Source organism: Convolutriloba macropyga, chromosome 15, assembly GCF_964194025.1.
Source record: "Convolutriloba macropyga chromosome 15, txConMacr16.3, whole genome shotgun sequence".
Taxonomy (NCBI): domain Eukaryota; kingdom Metazoa; phylum Xenacoelomorpha; order Acoela; family Convolutidae; genus Convolutriloba; species Convolutriloba macropyga.
The window spans coordinates 33107618-33133694 of record NC_134482.1 but is presented as its reverse complement, the minus strand read 5'-3'; the positions used below and the strand labels follow the sequence as shown (position 1 = coordinate 33133694).

General features: G+C 35.0%; 1 protein-coding gene across 1 annotated transcript in view; it reads right to left on the bottom strand.

Moving 5' to 3' along the window:
• LOC142354429 (uncharacterized) overlaps window positions 1-26077 on the bottom strand; it is a 65222-nt gene that overhangs the window by 21615 nt on the left and 17530 nt on the right. The window contains exons 4-7 of the mRNA XM_075406724.1: window positions 18661-18774; window positions 18031-18168; window positions 13471-13721; window positions 757-865 (exon numbers count right to left, since the gene is read on the bottom strand). Of these exons, the coding sequence (XP_075262839.1) occupies window positions 757-865; window positions 13471-13721; window positions 18031-18168; window positions 18661-18774 (612 nt within the window). The remainder of the gene's footprint in view (window positions 1-756; window positions 866-13470; window positions 13722-18030; window positions 18169-18660; window positions 18775-26077) is intronic.

Here is a 26077-nt window from a genome sequence, read left to right as displayed (position 1 = left end):
TCGACCTGTCAATATTGATACTAAATGAGACCTCAGAAAAAACTAATATTTTACGCCGACAAAGTGACTGCGTCATAAAAAGCATTAGCTGCCCGTTGAGGAATTCAAGCAATTGCAAATTGGCACAATTAGAACACATGTGTTATCAAATTAATAGCACTCAAGCCCAACAGGACCCAAATAATTATTTAAACTTCGTTTGAGAGCATTAAAACATTTTCATTAAAATAGCAGTCAAATTGGACAGTTAAAAAACTTGCATGTTATAGAATACTGATCGACATAAGTAATAGCTTCAAAAATGCTTATACAGCACTTCCTATAAACATAACCAACTAAACGACCGAAGAATTGCTCTCGATCGACTAGTGGGAGCTCTAATCAATTACAGCCTGCTTCAGGCAGGGGGAGCCTAAATGGAACTAAGAAGTGCAATAGTGGGCTTAAAATAACCACATAAGAGGTTAACATATACCACTAAGATTTAAAGTGAAAAATGGCACCTTTTCATTGACTTTTAGTACTAAATTGCCGCCAGTTGAGTTCAGCTACTTGAAATTGTGATTGAGAGAGAATTTTAGACTACGCAAAACGCAAAAAGTCAAGGGCGTAAAAGTCACTCGAAAAGTCAAAATTGTCAAGCGAAAATTTTGCATAAAAAGACACACATTTACAATAATTGCTTCTCTACGAGAGCAATTAATAAGGCACAGATTTTAATCACTCATATGACAAAATCTAGGAGAGAGAACTAACGTTGAGTCGTCACTAAAGCAGCACTTGAGGCCATAGCTTTCATGGGCTTGGAAGCTCTTCCTCGGATAAAATTTCTGAGATGAAACCACATGTGTTGAAGACCCCGTTCCTGAAAAAGAAACCTTTCCACATAGACAGGAATTAAGTTAACTGAACAACAAATCTTATTAAACATCTACGATTTGAAGATCAAAAGGTAGAAAATATCAGCCAATGAAAGGTTTGTGTAAAGTAATGCATAGAGGCAAATTTACCAAAAATAACAGCACCACTTTCCTATTTATTTTACCTCATTAACTTTTTGATTAAGTTTTAGAGCAATGACAATTCAAATTTCAATGCTTTTCGGATAAAGTATTCGTGCCTTGACAAAACTGATAACCAACAATAGATAACCCAACAAGACGCAAGAAAGGACAATACGCTCAGTTTTCGCAGAACTGGTTATATCTGCAATGGTTATATCTAAATTTGAAATAATGCACCTTAAATTTCAAAATACAACCAACAAACATAGGCAAATTGCTCTCATACGAATCCCAAGAGTTCGGCTTTGGTAGCAGGTACCTTAAGGAAGCACGTTTCTTTGGCAAAAGAGCTAGGTGGGGGGTCCGAATTGACCTCAAACTAATGACATATCATCCTCAGCCGTCTTAGTAAAACGTATACTTGAACGTATCACTTAATCCGACTCGGAAGAATCCGCCGGCAATAAAATCTCTACAACAAACTACAACAAGCAAATTGCCGCTTGACGCAAATTGGGATTGAAAGAGAAAAAAATTAAGAGGCAGAAATTGACAGAACTTTTCTAAGTGTCAAAGTGTTCTCATTTGGTAAGAATCTTCGTATTCAGTTATATTCTAAAATTGACGGCTCTTAAGCATAATACTAATGCCAGCTAGCAATCGCTTTAATGAACTTTGATAACCTAATGTACTATGACATAATGACCGGGCTTTAAATGTTTATCCCGTTTCTTTTCATTTTGCTCTTTTGACCTTGACCGTATTCACTACATTACGCAACTCAAAACGCAAAAGCATTTAAAATCCATTCAGTTGAAACAGTGAGTGAAGTAAGTCAGAAGTCACGCATGAAAATTGTGACTTATGTAAAACGACCAACGTGATCAAAAGGTAAAGCGAAATAAAAACATAGCAGGACAAGTCCTGACGTACAATTCAAAGAACTTTCATTGACTAAACAAAACACTAGACCTAGAACCGACAATGAATGAATTGGAAAAAAAAATTAGAAAAAAATCAGATCAAAAAATTGAAAAATGTAAAAAATCGATGTCACAATGCCCCATGCAAAAACATAACCAACCAACGTTGGGCGAATTGCTCTCAAACGACCTAAAAACCTCACTAGGGTTTAGTGAGGCTAACTTGGGCTCAATTGAAGGGGCGTGAGGTGAGGGTAATAGCTGATAAAATCACGCTACATAACAGCACCTGAAGTGCCGCATCAAAAAAAAAAGAGTTAAGTAAAGAGAGGAGAGAGAGAGAGAGAGAGAAAATGTGAACGAGAAAAAGAACAAAGAAACCCAAAACGACAGAGAGGGAGAGAGAGCCTAGAATATTTTTCAAGATGAAATTATTCTAGTTTTCTAGCCTTGTTATTAACTAAATCATATAGAAAAAACTGATAAGTACAAAACTCAAAAAAAGTTTCCACATTTCGCAGTAAAAAAGTTCAAAACCATTTTTTGTCTCTTTGGTTTTCGCAGGTAACCCATCAGCAATTTGTGTTGGCCAGTAATGATAGTTAAACTCCGGACAGAAATATTTAAACTTAAAAATAATTGAAAATTTTAACAAAATTTTGCTAAAACTTGTGATATTAATATCTTCTGAACCATTTCATTGTCTCAAAAAGCTACCCAGTATCTCCATTTCAAGCGTTAGAAAGTTTCACTTGCTCAAAGATCCCTAAACTTAAAACAAAAATAATTTTTCGAAAATTTGAAAAAATTAAATTTTATCAAAACATTGCAAATACTCGAATCATTCAAAAATTGATAACCATTCCATTAACTCTAAAACCTATTCAACAGCTTATTATCAAAGCTCGGAGGAGGTACCTGGGCCCCTGGTGCCGAAAAAAAATCAAAAATATTCGAAAAACTTGAAATTGCGAAAAGTTTCAAAAAATTGCTTAAATTCTTGATTAAATCTTGAAAGGTATTCCGTTCTATCTAGAAACTATAAGCTACTATCAAATCATAGAGGAAGTTACTTGGCTCTTTAGGCTGGAGAAATTGGAAAAAAAATGAAAAAGTTTCAAAAACTTTGAAAAAAATTTCAAGTTTTATCAAAAAACTGCTAAAATTTGTGATAATTAGATGTTGAAAAATACTCCATGGCTCAAAAAAATTCTAAGTAACTTATTATCAAATCCGCAGGGAAATTTTCTGACCCAATGAGGCTGAAAAAGCCTGAATGACAAAAAGTGTCAAAACAATTAAAAAAAATTGCAAAGTTTTGTCCAAAAAAGCTTAAATTCGTGATGTTACAACTAGAAACTATGCAATAACCTAGGATCAAGCCCTAGGGGAGGCTCCTTGGCTCTTGAGCCTTTAAAACCCTAAAAGATAAAAAAAATTGTTTGAAAAATTGAAAAAAAAGTAAGTTTTATCATAAATTGCTAAAATTTGTGATATTAGAAATTTGAGAACTATTCGATGGCCAAAACAAAATTTTTCAGTAACTTATATTATCCCATAAGGAAGTTTTCTGGCCCCTGACTCCCGAAAAACTTGAATAATGACAATAAATGTCAAAAAAGCTAAAATTCTTGATGTTAAAATCTTGATATCAAATCTTTGAGGAGGTTCCTTGGCTCTTGAGGCTGGAAAAATCTAAAAACTGACATAAAATTTGAAAAATTGTGAAAATCAGTATAAATTTGCGTGTTTTTGTTTGGAGTGCCAAAACACATAGCTCTTAAAATGGTCATAAAAAGTACTTATGTCATTTTTAGGAGTTTTTGATCCCAAAATGTTGCAATTTTTTGTGTTTTTTGTCATTTTTGTTGGACCAGTCTAGAATCGAAGCTGGATAAAGATGATAACGGTCTTTTGCAACATTTTGGGATCAAAAACTCCTAAAAATGACATTCCAACAGGACTAATATAATTACCTTTCCTGCTGCGGCGTGACCAAAATCACTACTCCAATTTGACTTCAAAAATCATGAAAATTTGGTGAACAGATCTTAAAACAGCGCCCCAATACAATTCAAATTCTTTGAATTGTAAAAAAAGAGAGCAACTAAATAATAGCCGTTGAGAGGCTGACGGCGGCTATTAAAAAAGCAAAAACAACAACCAAAAGTATATTGCCTCAATACAGAATCAATCTTCAAATTGGGCATTAAGGATAGGGTTGTGTGTGGATTTGTATAGCTGTGGGGATAGTATGGTGGCACTGGAAAACAGGTGCCAGGAGGGATATGGGGAGAGGTAGGTGGAGTAGGAAGTAAACTGAGTACTTGAAACGCATACAAAGTTCGAAAAAGGAAGTTAATGTTCCGAAAGAAAAAGTTCAAGCCAAGAACAGAAAAAACTCACATAAAAAGAGGAATCATTTTCGATGTGTAAAAAAACAAACACGAACCAAAATAATTCAAACAAACTGGTTGAGAGAAAATAAACTACCGAATTAGATACGCCAAACAAATCGAACAAGTAGGGCGTCTTTCTCTCGATAGACTGTGATGCGGCAACGGTTTTCCTAAGGGGCTTCAAATAATGATATTAGAGCCTATGAACCGCCACTAGTATGATTCAACTGCTGAAAATGGAAATGAGAGAGAAATTTAAGCTACTCAAAAAACAAGGCACCAAGCGTGGAAAATGTCTCAAACAAAAAGTCAAAACGGTAAAGTGAAAATTTTGGATAAAAGACACTCGACTACAATTGTTTGAACATTTTTAGAGGGCAATTAAAAACACCGCTTTTGAAACCAATCCTTTAACTACAAAAAAAGACGGACGTTAGATGACTTGAGAGTTCACTCAAGTAATTTAATGCTAATTAAACCTTAACAAACCAAAAATTCGTGAACAGAAACATGTGAGCTGAAGAATTAGTAAAATTTATTAGATATCATAGAGAGAAAACGATGCCATGCGCAAATATAGAGCTTGATGGCTACAGAACAGACAGACCACCGAAAGCGTGAGTACATGTAGTAATATTATCTTATTGTTCCCACCACATCTTAGTGGGGGGAGGGCGCATATGCTCAGGTCGTTTTTTTAGATCTACCAATTTTGGCCGATCGATAAATTCACTGTAAAAAGTTATCAGTGGTATTATTAGAAAACCCGTATAACAGTATATATAATTAAAAGATTCAGTTGAATTTCGTTTTCTCCAAGAAATTGTCGATGTTTAAAGTTTCGTGAACATTCTCCTGATTTCCGTTGATTTCGTTCACAAATTCTGTGATTTTTGTTCAAATTTTCCTGACGTTTGCTAAAATACGATAAAATTATTAACTGCAGTGTTATTGGTTATACCACTAAGGAAAGAGGAAGGTTGCTGAACTGCTTGATCCTGAAAAATTCGGCTAAAGTTTTCAACAATGAGACCTTCATCGTAATTTGCCTAAAAATGCTTCTTTATTTCCGGCAACTTTGAACTAGGTGAACTAAGTAACCAATCCAATTTTCGATATAAATAAATAAATAACAGGCGTATTTTTCCATTTCCAGAGCGCTCTCATACGAAGTGAAATTTAAAATAGCCCTCTCCTATGATTACAAAGATTGTGTCAGCAGTTTTAGGCCTTTATTTCCATCAACTTTAAACCAAGTGAGCTGAAGGCCCAAAACTGCTGACACAATCTTTGTAATCATAGGAGAAGGCTATTAACTTTTACTTCGTATGAGAGCGCTCTGGAAATAAAAAATTACGATGGCTTTTATTAATTTATATTGACGATTATCCAAAGTGAATTATTTATTTTTCAAATTGACAAATTGAGTCTTATGCCCAATTGTTAATTTAGCTACCGTTGAAAACAAAATAATTTGGAATTCATTGGGGCGCGCTTCTTCAATTTTTTAAAACATTTTTCTTGGATTTTTATTGCAGCCCAGGATCATCTCATATCAAGGCTCAATTCTTATTTTTATACGAATGAGGCCAATGAAAGTATTTTATGATTGCGGAGAAAAACTCATCGTTTGTATATGTGGACCAAAACAAGTGTTTCCGTAAATTTGCATTGAATTTGTATCTGATTCCATTTGATGTTCTTTTGCAGTCTTATGTAGTCCTAACAAATGAGCCTTTGGTTCTGATATTACAATTAATAGATATTTGCCCATCAGTGAGGTTTTTTTGTTGCCTTGTCAAACTATATCGCTTGTCACGCCAATGATAAGACCCATTGACGTTGAAAAAAGATCCAAAATAAACAATAACTGCCAAATTATCATACTCTAGCAAATTCAATCGAATAACAACTTCCGATAGTCAACAGAGCGCACACCAAAAAAATAATTTCCCATTTTTCTTTACATAAGTTGCTTGATCTAAGCAATTAAAATCATTGGCAGCATATCAAGTATTTACATTACGAGACGTTAGACAGTTACCATCAGAAATGAACACAACAAATAAAAAAGAGAAAAATCGAAAAAGTTGCGATCATATTCATTAAAACAATTAACTGACACATCAAATTTTCAGACAATGGAACTTTCACTAATTAGAAAGCATAAGAAAATTTTGTAAACACTTATACGGGATTGTAGTAAAACTAAACACAGCAACAACCAAAAAACCACTAATTTTTGCAAAGAGAATAGTCTCAAAGTCAAACATGACCGTCAAACAAAGTCAAACTATAAGAACTGCCCTTCAAACGATAAATTTATGTTTCCAAAACCGTTTCGGCCAATTGCGTACTTAGAGTCTAGTGATTCGAAAGCCTCTAAGAGCTCTTAATGCCCTCTCGGTGTTACCTGTTTCTCCCGTTTTCGAGGACGAAAAATTAAAATAGTCAGAAGAAAAATCGGTGACGCGAAAAATCGCATTAAGATCACAGAACTAATATATTTGCAACGAACTTCATTTGAGAGAAATAAAAAATCAGTAACAACAAACTGATACAATTAGACAGGCTCAACCTAGTCCCAATGATGAGCCAATGAAACTTGTAAAAACAGACACTGAGAATCCAAACACATTAACAAGCACTGTCAAAACAAAATAACTGGTATTTTTTAAAATGTTCAAGATTATTAACATAGCCGGCAGATTGCCGGAATAGCAGCGAAAAAATAGACTTGCGTGACATATAATAGAGATAGAAACAGATACAGATCTAAATTGAAAAAAAAATCGACGCCGCCCAAAAAACTAGGCTACAAAACATTCAGCGATAAATTAATAAAGCTTGTAAAAATTCATTCCACAGAAGCCTCTTATTAGGGTCCTTTACTGCACATAGGAGTTCCTTTGACCTTAAACAAATTCAAATTAAACGTAAGTTTTAAAGTGCAAAAGTCATTTTATTGAGTGAGGTAAGTAACGTATGATTAAAATCTAATCACGCAAATAACCTAAAAACTTTCGCTAAAGCGAGTGAGAAATGACGTCACGCGCGCAAATGCCGTTAGTGAGAGGAAGAAGTCATTCAGAAAAATTGATTTTTTCACCTTTGCTGTGTGAACAAATGTAAAACGAAAAAAGAGCGTCAGACGACGAAACAAAAAAACATAGCAGGACACGTCCTGACGAACAATTCAAAGAATTTTCATTGACTAAACAAACATCTAGACTTTAAAAGGACTATGAGCGAATTGGAAAAACCATTTTAAAAAAAATCAGATAAAATTTTTTTTTAAAAAAAAACCGGAAAATCAATGTCAAAATGTCGCATATCAAGAAAAAAATCATTAGCGAGAAATGGAAATTTGGTTCAAACAAAAAACTAGGCCTAGAATTAACTATGAATGGATTGGGAAAAAAATTTAGAAAAAAAACCCGATCAAAAAATCGAAAAAACAGTAAAATCAAAGTGAAATTGCAGCATGTGAACAAAAAACCACTAGCGAGAAAGCTAATTTTTGTTCAAACAGTATTCTCACTCTACTTTAAAATTAGAGCAAAAAAATTCACGCCGCAAAACCACTCGCTTTTTCGCTCCATTTCCTGTTTCGGCGTGACCAAAATCACTACTCCAATTTGACTTCAAAAATCATGAAAATGTGTGAAAAGATATTAAAAAGACCTAGAACGGACAACGAATGGATTGGAAAAACCATTTAGAAAAAAACCCGATCCAAAAAAATTGAAAAAGCAGTAAAAATCAAAGTGAAATTGCCGCATGTGAACAAAAAACCACAACCGATAAAGCGAATTTTTGTTCAAACACCGTATTCTCACTCTACTTTAAAATTAGAGCGAAAAATTTCCCGCCGCAAAACCATCGCTTTTTCGCTCCATTTCCTGTTTCGGTGTGACCAAAATCACCACTCCAATTTGACTTCAAAAATCATGAAAATGTGTGAACAGATCTTAAAAAGACAGCACCCCAATACAATTCAAATTCTTTGAATTGTAAAAACCAAGAGCACCGCAATATAGCTACGCTCAGTTTACAGCTTCTCAGCTATAAAATTTTTAGATACTAACTGGAATTTTAAAAAAGCTTCAATATCGTTTAATCAGAAACTCCACGAGACCTTTCTTTGATACGACTATGTAACAAGAAACAAATACAAGCACACAAAACATGAAGATAATAATTTTAGAGCCACGTTATACATGAATAACTGCAAGGTCGATGAATAGCTGTTAAGGTCGTTAGATACGTTATACATGAAACCAAAATATTTAAAACATTTATTTAAGACTCATTTAAGAGACGAAGAAAACTCCCAATAACGAAGACTAAGTGATGAGGAAACAAGAATAGCTTCAAAAAAAGTGAAAAAAATCAAGAATTTACTGATAATTTCTAAGAACAAGTAGTGTCAAATTCGCTAAAAACGTAGATAAGTAAACAAATCTTCAAAAAAGCTTCAATTATGTCTCCTTAGAGAGCCAATGAGACCTGCCATAGAGATCAACAGAGAACAATGACAAGAAATAAAAGCCAAATTATAGGTTGTCGGAAACGTTAGACCAGTAATTGATGAGACCAAAAAATAATACTACAAAAACAAAACTAAAAAAATGGAAAAACTCACTAGGCTACTAATAACTTTTCAAAACAAGTAGTTTCAAAGTCGTTTAGACATGTATTACAACCCCTGAATAGGTTCCCCGCTTATTAGATTGCCAGTAAGATTGAAAATGAGAAATTGCCTTGAGACAGTACAGCGAACAGAACTACAAAAACGAGCAAAACTCAAAACTTCGATAACATTATATTTAAAACATAAACCGAATAATCGTCGGAAGAATTGCTCTTGAACGACAGGCGAGGCAATTTAATTCAGGGGCTGTAGCCTACATAAATTTTTCGTTAAGAGTGCAAAAATAGTTGACCACGCCGGGATTCGAAACATTGAACTCCCGCTCCATGGTCACAAGCACGGCCCACTCGGCTATCAGACCCTTGTTCTTGCTTTCGCAATCGATTTTTTTAGCAACAGGCTTTACTTCGGAGTGAAAGCAATAGATATCACTCAAAAATGATATCACGCGAAAAATTCACTAGAGAAGTCAAAGAATGTTCTGGAAGAAAAGCGCAAAATTGTCAAGCGAAAATTTTGCATAAAAAACATAGTCGGTAGAATACCGGAAACGACTCGAATCGTCGTGCATTATAATCTCTAACCTAACCTTATCGAAATCAGAAATCAAAATAGACAAGAGGAAAAAACAAAAGTAGCCCAACAAGCCACACTAAAATGCCGACAATTTTTTAGGTGCGGGGGAGCTAGGTGGAGTGGGTGGGTAGATAGGTTGGGGAGGTGGGTAGTGCTGGGGTAGTTGGGGGGTAGGTGGGGGAGGGGGGTAGTTAAAGAAAGGGAGGGGGTAGTTTGGGGGGTAGGGGTAGGTGGGGGGTAAGTTGGGGCGGGGGTGGGGTAGGCAGGTGTTGGGGGGATAGGTAGGTGGGTGGGTAGATAGGTTGGGGAGGTGGGTAGTGTTGGAGTTGTTGTGGGGGGGGGGGGGGAGTTAGGTGGGGTTAGCTAGGTGAAGGGAGCGGGTAGGGGTGGGAGGGGGTAGGGGTGAGTGGAGGTAAGTTGGGGGAGGGTGCGTTGGGGATGGGGGATAGGTAGGTGTTGGTGGGGGTAGATAGGTGGTGGGGGGGGTGCGGTGTAGTTTAGATAATTAGGAATGACTTATATAGGAACAAAAAACCTCAAAATGACCTCTTCACCTTGAACACTACCAGCAGATCCTAATTACTATAAATTACAAACTAAGCTATTGTTAAAGTCCAATGTTTGAAAAAAGAAGTCAACAATCAAAACCGGAGGTAGAAGCCAGAATAGAAAGAAGTCAAAATTCAAGTCATGAACAAACTTGCTTTCTGCTAAAAAGACATAGCAGGACAAGTCCTGACGTACAATTCAAAGAAATTTCATTGACTAAACAGAAAACTAGACCTAGAACGGACAACGAATGGATTGGAAAAACCATTTAGAAAAAAATCCGATCCAAAAAAATTGAAAAAACAGTAAAAATCAAAGTGAAATTGCCGCATGTGAACAAAAAACCACAACCGATAAAGCGAATTTTTGTTCAAACACCGTATTCTCACTCTACTTTAAAATTAGAGCGAAAAATTTCCCGCCGCAAAACCACTCGCTTTTTCGCTCCATTTCCTGTTTCGGCGTGACCAAAATCACTACTCCAATTTGACTTCAAAAATCATGAAAATGTGTGAACAGATCTTAAAAAAAAATAGCCGGAAGAATTCCGGAAACGACTCGAAGTGAAAATCCATTTAAACGCCATACAACTACTCATCAAACAAAACCTGCCTTCACTAATTTATGATTATCTTGAAACAAAGTCATGAAACAGAAAATTAAAAACATTAAAATCAAATCTGTTAAAATATGATAAAAAATCTGATCAAATTTTGTTATAAATTGAGATCCCGAAAAAACTATCTCTGCCAAAATAACTTCATGAAAACAACTAGTACTTACAAAAACCACTTTTGTGAATTTTGAAAATATACTTTAGTCTAAATTATGAAAAAGCTCTTAAAAGCAACTTTCACTGAAAAACTGGAAAAAGTTACTAAATTTTTTAATATTTCGAAAAACATATAAATCAAAAGAAAAATTCTATTCAACCAATAGGGCATCCAGATGCTCGGAAAACAATAGGCAAGTCATAATAGGCAAAGAAAGTTAGCTAAAAACAGAAAAATAAACGAAAAACTGCAAAAAAATAAGAAAAATAGTTCCAATGTTCGCCATTTTTTTGTCATATTTCTTAACAAAAAAAAGATTCTTACACACAAAACTATAACCAATTGTTATGTTATCATAAATTTGCTCAAGTAGAAGGGGTTTCTTCAATACCCATTTCAGCCAGTAAAACAAAACAATCGTCAAAAAAACGCAAAAATTAGCCCGAAAATCAGCAAAATTCATTAAAAACCTCCGAATTATTATAAAATTCATATGAAATTTCAGAAACCTTCAAATCACTACCAAAACCAGCCTAAAATTAAAACAAAATCATAACCAAACCTCTTAACCAAAAAAAAATTGAAAAAACTGCTTTAAAATGCCGCACGTGAACAAAAAAACCACAACCGATAAAGCGAATTTTTGTTCAAACACCGTATTCTCACTCTACTTTAAAATTAGAGCGAAAAATTTCCCGCCGCAAAACCACTCGCTTTTTCGCTCCATTTCCTGTTTCGGCGTGACCAAAATCACTACTCCAATTTGACTTCAAAAATCATGAAAATAAGTGAACAGATCTTAAAAACAATAGCCGGAAGAATTCCGGAAACGACTCGAAGTGAAAATCCATTTAAACGCCATACAACTACTCATCAAACAAAACCTGCCTTCACTAATTTATGATTATCTTGATACAAAGTCATGAAACAGAAAATTAAAAACATTAAAATCAAATCTGTTAAAATATGATAAAAAATCTGATCAAATTTTGTTATAAATTGAGATCCCGAAAAAACTATCTCTGCCAAAATAACTTCATCAAAACAACTAGTACTTACAAAAACCACTTTGGTGAATTTTGAAAATTTACTTTAGTCTAAATTATGAAAAAGCTCTTAAAAGCAACTTTCACTGAAAAACTGGAAAAAGTTACTAAATTTTTTAATATTTCGAAAAACATATAATTCAAAAGAAAAATTCTATTCAACCAATAGGGCATCCAGATGCTCGGAAAACAATAGGCAAGTCATAATAGGCAAAGAAAGTTAGCTAAAAACAGAAAAATAAACGAAAAACTGCAAAAAATTAAGAAAAATAGTTCCAATGTTCGCCATTTTTTTGTCATATTTCTTAACAAAAAAAAGATTCTTACACACAAAACTATAACCAATTGTTATGTTATCATAAATTTGCTCAAGTAGAAGGGGTTTCTTCAATACCCATTTCAGCCAGTAGAACAAAATAATCGTCAAAAAAACGCAAAAATTAGCCCGAAAATCAGCAAAATTCATTAAAAACCTCCGAATTATTATAAAATTCATATGAATTTTCAGAAACCTTCAAATCACTACCGAAACCAGCCTAAAATTAAAACAAAATCATAACCAAACCTCTTAACCAAAAAAATTGAAAAAACTGCTTTAAAATGCCGCACGTGAACAAAAAATTTCGCTCGCTTAGAGAAAACTTTATCACACATCAATTTCTCGCCCTCTCAAAAACAGCAGTATGGACAAAAACCACTCTCTTTTCGCTCCGCTCTTCACTTTAGTTCAGCACCAAAATCACTCCAAATTTTTTCACGCGTTTCATTTCCCGCTTCAAAAAACACTCCAATAAAATTGATTAAAAAAAGGACTTCTCCAATACTCCTCTTCGAGTCGTAAAAAACGCCCCAATACAATTCAAATTCTTTGAATTGTAAAAATTCTTTGAATTGTAAAAAAAATAGGAGAGCTATAATAGCCGGCTGAGAAGATGAGGGCGGCTATTAAACACGTTTACAATAATTGCTATGAAATTTGTTCAAGAGCAATTAATAAGTAGGATCTAAGTGAGAAACTATTAGCTGCTCTTTGACGATTTCAGAATATGAAACATTAGAGCATTAGAATACATGGGACACCTCTTAAAAGCATTTGTGAACAAAATTTCCTGAAAAACAGAAAAATAATTCAAACAGTATTTTCTCAACCCATTTTAAAAGCAATTAGAAAAAAAAACTTCGTGTTAAAAATACTCGCTTATCGCTCTTTTTACTTCTCTAACGTGACTAACATCCCAACTCTAAACTGACTTCGCACTGACAACAAAAATTCGAAAACATTCTGCGCAGGTATTTTGTGAAAATTGTGAAAAAATGGTCAAGAAACGGGGGAGCTGGTATCCAGACCACCGAAAAATTACCAAACGAACCACCGAATCTATTTTGTCTCCGTGAACATTTTTAATTACCCCATGTGAACATTTTTAATTACCCCATATGAACAAATTATAGCGTTTTTCTTCACATTTAGTGGTTTCAGGCGCCTGAGAAGAGGCGTTATTATCAATTACAATTTACCGAGACGACACTTCCACCAATTCCGTACCTGAAACAGCAGCATCCTCGCTACTTGTTGCGTCAGCCGAAGAATCCGTTCGACCACCTGCCGAGTCGGCAGAATTGGAATGTTCCGGTTTGTACGTGACGAAGCTCGAAACTTGCCATATATGGCAGGTCCCCTTGTTGGTAAGAGCAGCGAGCATTGTGGAGTCCAAGTCGAGAGCCAAGGATTGAACTGAGACAAAGGCTTCGTCAACCAAGTCACTCTCGATTTTGAACTGGGTAGTTACTGCGTTCCTTAAAAAAGGCCGTATTACAGGAATAACATGGCCGGCAGATTGCCGGAAAATAGCCGCGACAGACGCTTGTGGCCTTCCATGAATTGAAACAACTAAAGAAATAAGATAGACAGATTGACCACCAGTCCTTTAATGGACCACTAGACTTTTTGGGTTAGATTCGCACTGTCATTTTTATGAGACACATACGCTCTATAACGAAAAATCCCAAAAAGAGCTTTTTCAAAAATAATATTCAAAATCAAAAACTCAAGACTCTAATACTCAAGAATTAGGGCATATACGTTTGGCACTACTTAGATGCACACTATTGATCTTTAACTAGTAAATTTTCATAAAATTTAAAGTCCATTAAGTGATTTCAGAAGTCATTTTCTTTTAGTGAGGTAATTCAAGCAATTGACCTAAAAGCAGAACAAATGACGTCACGCACACAAATATAAACTGCAAAGCAGTAGTAGTCACTGAAATCGAAAAAGTCAATTTCAAGAAGTCAGGTAGCAAGACTCATCGATGGGGACGACGAACTAAAACATAACCGACTGACGACGGGCGAATTGCTCTCAAATGACCGGCGAGCGGTTGGCTTCGTCATTAGCTAGCCACGGTTTAGTGAGCCTAGCTCTAGCTTGATTCGAATATGCAACTTTTAGTTTTCTAGCTTCGTTAGTAAATAAATAAAAAAAACGATAAAAATTTGCAAAATTTTGAAAAACTAAAAAGGAAAGCTTCCAGATTTCTCAGTGAAAATGTTCAGAACTATTTTTGGCCCCGGAGTTATGTCGAGTAACTCATCTGCAAGACTTGAAAAGCTTCGTTGACCACTAATGACCGTTACACTCAGAAAAGGACAAAATTATTCAAAAAGTTCAAAAACAATAGCAAATTTTAAAAATCTTGCAAAAATTCACGGTATTAAAATCTTCAAAACCATTTCATTGAGACTATTCGGTATCCCTATTCTAAGCTTTAAATAGTTTCACGAAGATCCATAAACCTGGAACATACCAATTTTCCAAAAAATTAAAATGAAATTTTATCAAAAAGTGTTAAAGCCGGAGTCATTAAAATATTGATAACCATTACATTAACTCTTGGAACTATGCGACAGCTTACGATCAAGCCTTGAGGAGGTCCCTAGGACCCTGCTGCCGGAAAAAATGATAAAAATTTCAAAAAGATTCAAAAAAATTGCAAATATACATATTTAAATTGCTATTGAAATAAAACGTTCCACTACATTTAGAAGCTATGCAGTAGCCTATAATCAAACCCTAGAGGAAGTTATGTGGCTTTTGAGACTAGAAAAACCTAAAAACAGACAAATTTTTCAAAAAACTTAAAAAATGCAAATTTAATAAAATTCATAAAATTTGTCATATTAATAAATTGGAAGCTATTCCATGGCAAATGAAATTTTTTCAGTAACTTATTATCAAACCCTTAAGGACGTTTTTCGGCCCCTGCGTCTGGAAAGACGCGGATATTAGAAAATAAATGTCCAAAAAATTGAAAAAATTGCACGTTTTGTCAAAAAAATACAAAAATTCGTGATGTTAAAATCTTGAAAAACAATCCATTACATTTAGAAAAGTTTTCTGGCCGCCTTAAGGAAATTTTTTGCCCCTGCGTCTGGAAAGACGTAGATAATGAAAAATAACTGTCCAAAAAATTTTGCACGTTTTGACAACAAATTCTAAAATTTGCGATGTTAAAATGTTAAAACCATTCCACTACCACTAGAAACTATGGAGTAAACTATTATAAAACCCTAGAGGAGGTTCCTTGACACCTAGGGCTGAAATTACTCAAATAATGACAAAAATTGTCGAAAAGCTTGAAAAAATTGTGAAAATTAGTATAAAAATGCGTGTTTTTAGCGAACGGTTGTTCGTCGTCGGGGGCGGGGGGTGAACCGGGGGGGGGGGGGGGGCTGATTGGAAGGAGGAGGGAGCATCAGTGGGGTGGGGGCAACAGCGTGGTGAGGGCAATAGTGGGGGGGGTCAACAGTGTGGGTGTCTTGATCCTCTAAAAACCGCCCTTCACAACATAAGTTTAAGTCTCCAAAATAGTTTGAGCTGAAACAGAGTCTAAGAGCACTTAATGCCCGCTGGGCGCTACCTGTTTATCCCGTTTTTGAGGACGAAAAGTCAAAAGCGTCAGACGAAAAATCGGTCAAGCGAAAAATTGCATTGAAAAAACACCAACAGCACAAATATAATTGTTACAAACTTCGTTTGAGAGCAATTAAAAAATATAGTCGGACAAGTCCTGACGTGCAATTCAAAGACTTGTAATTCACTAAACAAAAACCTCGACGGAGAACGGACTATGAGTCAATTGAGAAAACCATTTCCAAAAAAAATCAGATTCAAAAACATAGCTGGCAGATTGCCAGAAAACATAGATCTGCAGTCTCAAAAAACAGTAAAAAAAAACAGACCAAAAAATTCGTGTTTTTATTGAAGGCTGATATGTTATATTTTGATTAAAAATCTGTATAAGTTTTTGCTGCCTCTATTAGCTGCTCTCAAATAACCTTCATTTAGAGTGACACACACCCATTTGACCTTATCTCTTTGAATTAAAGTAAATAAAAGTCAATTTCAAAGTGAGGAAGTCGTTTTTGAGAGTGAATTAAGTCAAGTGTGACCAAAAATGTAATCACGCGAACGAACAAAAAACTCGCTCCAAAAGAGCGATGACATTACGCACGCACTAGTTGAAATCGCATGAACGAATGAACAAAAATCAGAATTGAAGTGGTTGTGACGTCATATGGTCGTAACAAAATCGCGACGACGAAATTTAAAAAAAACAAGAGAAGGCCAATAATAGCCCTAGCTATCGCTGTGCGGCTATTAATTAAGAAAAAACAGACAATCAAAGTCAAAATGCCGCCTGTGAACAGAAAACCACTAACGAGAAAGGGAAATTTTGTTCAAACAAAAAAACTAGGCCTAGAATCAACAATGAATCGATTGGGAAAACCATTTCGAAAAAAAAATCCAAGCAGTAAAAAGCAAAATGAAATTGCCGCATGTGAACACAAAAAATCACAAGCGAGAAAGCGAATTTTTGTTCAAACACCGTTTTCTTACTCTACTTTAAAATTAGAGAGAAAAAATTTTACGCCGCAAAACCACTCGCTTTTTTGCTCCACTTCCTCTTTCGGCGTGACAAAAATCACTACTCGAATTTGACTTCAAAAATCATAAAAATGTGGGCACAGATCTTAAAACATAGCCGGCAGATTGCCGGAATAGCTGCGAAAGAATAGACCTGCGTGCCGTATAATAGAGATAGAAACAGATTCAGATCCAAATTGAAAAAAAAATCGACGCCGCTCAAAAAACTAGGTAAAAAACATTATTCAGCGATAAATTAATAAAGCTTGTTAAAATTCATTCCGCAGAAGCCTCTTATTAGGGTCCTTTACTGCACAAATGAGTTCCTTTGATCTTAAACAAATTCAAATTAAACTTAAGTTTTAAAGTGCAAAAGTCATTTTATTGAGTGAGGTAAGTCACGTATGATCAAAATTTAATCACGCAAATAACCTAAAAACTTTTGCTAAAGCGAGTGAGAAATGACGTCACGCGCGCAAATGCCGTTAGTAAGAGGAAGAAGTCATTCAGAAAATTTGACTTTTTCAGCTTTGCTGTGTGAACAAATGTAAAACGAAAAAAAGGCGTCAGACGACGAAACAAAAAAACATAGCAGGACAAGTCCTGACGTACAATTCAAAGAATTTTCATTGACTAAACAGAAAACTAGACCGAGAACAGACTATAAATGGATTGGGAAAACCATTTACAAAAAAAATCCGATCCAAAAAATCGAAAACAGTAAAAATCAGAGTGAAATTGCCGCATGTGAACAAAAAACCACTACTGAGAAACCGAATTTTGTTCAAACACCGTTTTCGCACTCTACTTTAAAATTAGAGCGAAAAAAATTCACGCCGCAAAACCACTTGCTTTTTCGCTCCATTTCCTGTTTCGGCGTGACCAAAATCACCACTCCAATTTGACTTCAAAAATCATGAAAATGTGTGAACAGATCTTAAAAAAAAAGACAGCGCCCCAATACAATTCAAATTCTTTGAATTGTAAAAACCAAGAGCACCGCAATATAGCTTCGCTCAGCTTACAGCTTCGCAGCTATAAAAATACAGCTCCCCAATGCAATTCAAATTCTTTGAATTGGGAAAAAACCACAATGTCCCCAATAACAGCCGCTATCGCTTCACGGCTATTAAAAAGACTATTTCTCACATTTATTTATGTACACCGGAGATCACTTACTTGGACAGGTCAAGTACGTGTATAGTACCCTGATGATCTCCCACTATTAACTCGATTTGGTTTGGATGAAGAACAGCACAGTTGATAGGACCACCACACTTGAGGTCATGTTTCAACACAGGTGAAGATGAATCTTCTCTGAAAAGCATTAAAGCTATACTACAACAGAGCTACAGCTGCCAGTAACAGAGTTCATTCAATCAGTACAATTTAGCATTAGACAAAAAGGGAATCTTATTCACGTAGAAGAGCTTGTGAAAATTTTGTTCACAGGGAAAGAAAACGGATTCCCGTCCGCTTTTTCAGCACCTTTAGTTACAGCCTCAATCATTGATCACCAATGTTTTTACGCCTCCATCATGTCACAATTTTTCTCCCTTAAGTCAATGGTGTAATTGGTGCATCATTCACACTAAGGGATACATAGGGTTTGGGTTAAAGAGTTTAGGTATTGTTGGTCAAAAGTGAAGATTCGCAGGGTTTGGGGAAACAATTTTGTGTGAAGTTTCCGGGAAGCAAAAAAAAGAAGAGGGTTGAAAGGACACCATGTTACAATAAGTGGGGTAAAAAAAGAACTAAAAATCAGATAGCAAAAGATTTAACTTTTAAAAACCCACCGCAACGTCTAACCTTATCTCCCATATACGAACAGTGCCATCCTCCCCTACTGTGTACATCCACGACCCTTCCTCCTGGAAGCCCAGTTGCATTATGTTCTTTGTGAAGCCATTGAACTTCATCACTCTTTACACATAACAAACAAAAATGTCGCATAGCATGGCACCTGTGTTTTTTAAAACGTTGGTTGAAAATGTATTGCTAATTAGCTGACAACTTTGGGAAAACTTTTTAAAAAGACCTCAGATAGAAGCAACACTGATACTGAAACAAATATGTAGTATATTTATTTATCTAGCATCTAATTGGAGTTGTTCTAATGTGAAGTATGCGCAAATATTAGGCCAATAATTCAGCAGAAATCATTTTTGGCAATTCAGTATCGATTCTGTGATACGCTTGAGCGTACTTCCATCCCATCTCCTATATCACCTCAAAGTTAAAAACGCCTGGCAGATTTCTGCGCACATTGGCTTCTGGCTCAAATACTTTTTTTGCTCCGTAGTATGTAGATAGCAAAAAACACAGAAATGAGTTGATGAAGCTGTCAAGAAACCATGAAAATATTTCAAGGAAAAACACATATTGCTCGATTCCGTCCACTCCAAAAGCCTTTTCAATAGCAGTCTTCAGAATAAAAGTGAAAAAAATGCAAGCAGAAATGAGAGTACCATTTACAGCCATACACAACCGACTACTGCCAGAATTTATGTAAACAAATTTAGCCACTGCTTCGTATGGAAAGATAACTTATACATCCACTTAAAATTTAACAAACATAGAGTTGGGGCCAGATTGGCAGAAAATAGCCGCGGTAGCTTTGTAGACCGAAAAAGAAAATTCTCTTTTTTACTGTGATGTTACTTTTTGATTAAGAATCTGTACAACTTATTGCTGCTTCTATTAGCTGCTCTCAAATAATCTTCAATTAGATGACACACATTCAGTTGACTTGAATTGAAGGAAAGAAAAGTCATTATATGAGTTTTTTAGAGTAAGTCGCGTGAGACTAAAAATTTAATCGCGAGAGAGGCTTAAGTTGTGTGCATTGACTCTGACAATAGTCGGATCTGTATGGCTGTAAATAGGATTCTCATTTCTACTTTTAGGTATTTTCAAGCTGAAAAGTTGAAATCGTTTTGCATTCATTTGCAGTTCGATAAACGGAAGGATATGTTTTTTAAAATTTGAAATATCTTGTCACTGGTTAAAACTGTTTTCTCTCTCTACTTTAAAATGAGAGTAAAAAACCAGACCGCAAAACAAATTACTTTTTCGCTCCACTTACTACTTTAGTGTAACCAAAATCACCACTTCAAAAATCATGACTATAGATCTAAAAAAGACGATGCCCCAATACAATACATATTCTCTGAATTGTAAAACAAAGAAGAGGACAATAATAGCTCCAGCTTTTGCTTTGCGACTAATAGAAAACAATAGGTTAGGTAAAACTAGCATACAAACGAAAAGCATCAACTTACAAACATTCCGGAAAACAAGGTCACAAAACAGTTAAGCAGAAATATGGAACAAAACAGGACTTAAAATGCAAAATTTTTTGGGAACCATTAACAAAATGAATCGGTATAATTCTCTCAACACAGGAAACTCGAATGTCATTATTCTTGGTCCGTACTGATTATGCATTTTAAGTGTGTGATTGAGTCTAACTCAGAGAAAGGAATAAGTTTTTATCGTATCACGAAACTTCTCACAATTGACCAATAAAATTGACTCCAAAGCTCGTAAAAAATAAAACTAAGCACATACAGTCAATTCCGAAGCATTCAAAGTTGAAGTTTTTTTAAGATTTCGAGTAATGATAGTAACGAAAATTGATATGATACATAATAAACCTGAGTTCAAGAATTCCGAAAAACGAAACAAAAAATCATAAATGTTAAAAAGAAAAATGAAACGTAAAATATCAACACCAACGCCAGAGAGCCCGGTGAGACGAGATATCAAGATATCGAAATTCAGTCCCGCGTGTTATCATCCAATTCTAAAAATTTGTGAAAAAACCGGATTGAAAATAATCTTCCTAACTTTTATCAGCCTGATTGAATGCTTGAATTGAACTTTATTATGTAACACAATTAATGGCCACATTTAAAGAACTGGCTGCAGTTGTCGATACAACAGAAACAAATAAAAAATTCAAAATCTTTACTTTTAGCGAAAACAACTTGTTAAATCAATTGGAAAAAAAACTTTCTACCAGCCTACCTTAAGCAGTGGTCTTATATTGACGTTGAAAGAATATAGCTTTTAAAGCTTTGCAGCTTAGAACAAAATAACCATAAACCAACTAACCTCAGATAAACTGCTCTCAAACAACAGGCCGGGGCAATTTAATTTAGTGGCATAGCTGAACTATAAAAACGAATAAGAGGACAATAATAGCTCCAGCGTTCGCTTTGCGACTAATAGAAAACAATAGCTTAAGTAAAACTAGCATGCAAAAAGCATTACTTTACAAGCAATCCAGAAACACTGTCATACCAGTTAAGCAGAAACATTTCACGAACACAGGAATTAGGCAGAAGCAAAAACAGCGTTTTCGAGCCATAACCAAATGAATATGTATAACTCTCTCAAGGCAGAAAACCTGGAGATCATAATTCTTGGTGCGCACTGATTACGCATTTTAAGTTTGATCGATACTAACTCAAGAGAAAAGTTCTTGGAGCCAGTTCTTAATGAATCAGGAAACTTCTTACAATTGAATGAAAACTCGCACCGATCAAAGCCCGTTCAAAACTACACTGAGCCATACAGTTAATTCGAATTATTCAAAGTTAAAATTATCGTTTTTTGGAAACTTCGCGTCATGATCAAATGGTCAAAAAATTTGATGTGATACCATCTAATAAAACTCAGTTCAAGAATTCCAGAAACAAACCAAAACATGATGTTGAAAAAAATGTTAATTATTACCAACCCGACTAAATGGACGAGACTCGGATTAAAAACTGAAACTCTAAAATGACAAAGTAAAGCGTGCAAAAATCATTGGAGAAGTCGAAGAATTTCCTACAACACAAGCGCAAAAACGGTGGAGCAAAAATATTGCAAAAAAGAACCAAGACATTTACAATAATTGCTTCAAACTTCGAGAGCAAATAAAAAAGTTCTACTTTGCCAATCGAGTTGTGTTCTGGCTTCTGATGAATAAACTGGAACTTCACTCTCCTATATTTTCGCTCTATGGCGCAAAAGTACTTATAACAATCCCATATTTGCTGGGAGCAAGTCAAAATGGATGTCTTTCCTTTGACTCCCCCGAACACCTTTTTAATAGCCGCGTCAGCAATTCCAGGCGGCTATTATTGCGCTCTTAATTTTTTACAATTCAAAGAATTTGAATTGTATTCGGGCGCTGTCTTATTCGGGCGCGGTTTTAGGATCTGACTACACATTTTCATGATTTTTGAATTCAAATTGGAGTAGTGATTTCGGTCACGCCGAAACAGGAAATGGAGCGAAAAAGCGAGTGATTTTGCGGCGTGAAATTTTTTCGCTCTAATTTTAAAGTAGAGTGAGATAACGGTGTTTGAACAAAAATCCGCTTTCTCGCTCGCTAGCGGTTTTTTGTTCACATGCGGCAATTTCACTTCGGTTTTCTTACTGTTTTTTCATTTTTTTGGATTTTTTTCTAAACGGTTCATTCTAAACATAGTTCATTCTAGGACCAGTTTTTTATTCAAAGTAAATTTAAATTTCTCGCTAGTGGTTTTTTGTGCTCGCTACCGAAATCTTGACATCGATTTTCTGTATTTTTTTGTTCCTTTATGAGTTTTTTAAAATGGTTTCCCAATTCACTTGCAGTCCGTGCTAGCTCTAGTTTTTTGTTTAGTCAATGAAAATTGTTTGAATTTACGTCAGGACTTGTCATGCTATGTTTTTTTTTACTTCGCCTTACAGATTTTTGTTTTGTCTTACCCTGCGTCCCCCGTTTTTGTTTTTTTGGGTCAATTGCGTGACTTATTACACTCAATAAAACGACTTCTGAATTCAATAGTGAGCATCTAAGCAGAGCCAAACATATTTTCCCTTGATTATTAGAGTCTTTAGATATTGATTTCGAATATCAATTTTGAAAAGCCCTATTAGGGCTTTCTCCTTATAGATCTTATGTGTCTCAAATGACAGTCCGAATCTAACCCAAAAAGTCTAGTGGTCTATTTAAGAACTGTTGGTCGTAGCCACAATCATCTATCGCGGCTATTTTCCGGCAATATGCCGGCTGTTTAATTTTTTCGCGAAAAATTGGAAAGATCATTTGCTCAATTCAAGTATGCACTATTACGAAAACTCAAATATACTCTAGTGAAAACTCCGGCTTTGAATTGATATGGAGTAGAACTTGACATGGTATTCAGAATCAAGAAACAGGAAATGGAGCGAAAAAGCGAGTGGTTTTGCGGCGTGCAAATTTTTCGCTCTAATTTTAGAGAATGAAAACGGTGTTTGAACAAAAATCGGCTTTCTCGCTAGTGGTTTTTGTTCACATGCGGCAACTTCACTTTGGTTGTTGTTGTTGTTTCATTTTTGTTGGATTTTTTTCTAAATGGTTTTCCCAATCCATTCATAGTTCATTCTAGGACTAGTTTTTTGTTCGAAGTAAATTTACATTCCTCGCTAGTGGTTTTTTGTACTCGCTAGCAAAATTTTGACATTGATTTTCTGTATTTTTTATGAGTTTTTTAGAAATGGTTTCCCAATTCACTCTAGTCCGTGCTAGCTCTAGTTTTTTGTTTAGTCAATGAAAATTCTTTGAATTGTACGTCAGGACTTGTCATGCTATGTTGTTTTTACTTCGTCTAACAGATTTTTGTTACCCTGCGTCCCGCGTTTTTGTTTTGTTTAGGTCAATTGCGTGATTTTCCACATTCAATAAAAATGACTTCTGAATTCAATAGTAAGCATCTAAGCAGTGCCAAACATATTTTACCTTGATTATTAGAGTCTTGAGCTTTTGATTTCGAATATCAATTTTTAAAAGCCTTATTAGGGCTTTCTCCTTATAGCTCTTATGTGTCGTGTCTCAAAAATTACAGTCCGAATCTAACCGACAGTCTAGTGGTCTATTAAAGAACTGGTGGTCGTAGCCACAAGCATCTATCGCGGCTATTTACCGGCAATATGCCGGCTATAATTAATCTTTTCGCAAAAAATTGGAAAGAGCATTTGCTCAATTGAAGTATGCAATATTTTGAAAATTCAAATATACTCTAGTGAAAACTCCGGCTTTGAATTGATATGGAGTAGAACTTGACAAGTTATTCAGAATCAATTCAGTATTTTTGAATTGTTTCTTTAAATACCCTAGTCAAAGTGCCGCCCGTGGACAAAACCACTCGCGAGATTTTTTTTCTAACACCGTTTTCTCTTACTACCGAAAAATAAGAGAAAAAATCGGACCACAAAACTACTCGATTTTTCACTACACTTCGTACTTCAGAGTAACCAAAATCACCCCTTCAGAAACGACAAATTGCAAAAAAATAGCCGCCGTTGACGCACTTTGGGATTGAAACACTGAAAGAAAATTTGAAATTGACCGAAATTTTTTCCAAAAAGTGTTCTAATTTGGTGTGCAGTTTCTTAGATTCTAAAACTGTATTTAACTCAACTTCTAAATTCAAAAGCTATTAAGCTTAATACTAATGTCAGCTAGCCAACCCTCTGTTTAACTTAGATCACCTAATGACTTAATGTCCGGGCTTTATGAGTTTATCCCGTTTCTTTTGATTTTGATCTTTTGACCTTGACTGTATTCAGTACATAGCGTAATACAATGCGTGACAGAATTTAATATCAAATCAGTTGTAACAGTGAGTGAAGTAAGTCACGAGTCAAGCGTGAAAATCGTGATTTACGTCAAACAAAAAACGTGATCAAAAGCAAAAGCGAATTAAAAAAACAGCAGGGCAAGTCCTGAACTACAATCCAAAGAAATGAATAAAAACTGCGAAGTAATGTACCTGACCAGAAGATCAATTGAACAACTCCAGCCGAAAAAAAATAAAATAGTAGTTGAGAAACTAAAATAATCAAACAGACTAAACAAAAAAACATAGCAGGACAAGTCCTGAAGTACAATTCAAAGAATTTTCATTGACTAAAAAAACTAGACCTAAAACGGACTATGGATGGATTGGAAAAACCATTTAGAAAAAAATCCGATCCAAAAAATCGAAAAAAAAAACAGTAAAAATCAAAGTGAAATTGCCGCATGTGAACAAAAAACTACTAGCGAGAAAGCGTATTTTTGTTCAAACACCGTTTTCTCACTCTACTTTACATTTAGAGCAAAAAAAATTCACGCCGCAAAACCACTTGCTTTTTCGCGCAATTTCCTGTTTCGGCGTGACCAAAATCACTACTCCAATTTGACTTCAAAAATCATGAAAATGTGTGAACAGATCTTTTAAAAAAGGAAGCGCCCCAATACAATTCAAATTCTTTGAATTGTAATAATCATTGATAAAACTCTTGAAGCTTTTACACTGAAGGCCAATTATGATACAATAGAGCCTACTCATTAACTCAAGCACAAGCCTTGATAGAGATTTATTTGTCACTAAAGGTCGATAAAAACAATAAAAATGACCATTGCTTCAAAAGAAACCTGAAAAGTGCAAACACTGAAGATAGTTGAAAAATTGCGTTGGCCAGCAAAGATCGTTCAACTCAGAAAATGACAAAAAAATATAAACAATTGCATATTTTAAAATCGTGCTAAAATTCGGTGATATTAATATCTTCAGAACCATTTCACTGTCTCTAGAGAGTACCCAGTATTCCTAATTCAAGCCTTAAAGAGTTTCACGGGCTCCTAAAAATCAATAAATTTGGAACAATGAAATTCAGAAAATTTGAAAAAAAAATCTATCAAAATATTGCAAAAATTCGTGAAATAAAAACAGTTGAAAACAATGCCCTTGCCCCTAGCAACCATGCAATAGCATACTATCAAACCCTAAAGGAAGTTGCCGGGCCACTGCGGGTTTTAAAAAATAACAAAAGACGAAGATTATAGAAAAAATTGAAAATAGCAAATTTTATCAAAGAATTGCTAGAATTCGAGACAATAAAATGTTGAAATCTAATTCATTGCCACCAAAAACTATGCAGTAACCTTTTATAAAACCCTAGAGGAGGTTCATGGCTCCTGGGGCTGGAAAAATTTAAATATTGATAATGAACATTGAAAAACTTGCAAGTTTCATCCAAAAAATATTCGTGATGTTAAAATGTTGAAAACGAATCCCTTACCATTAAAAAATATTCAGTAAACTATTATCAAACCCTAAAAGATGTTCCTTGACACCTAGGGCTAAAACACTCGAAAAATGACAGACATTTTGAAAACATGACCGACTAACGTCGGGCGAATTGCTTTCAAACGACCGGCGAG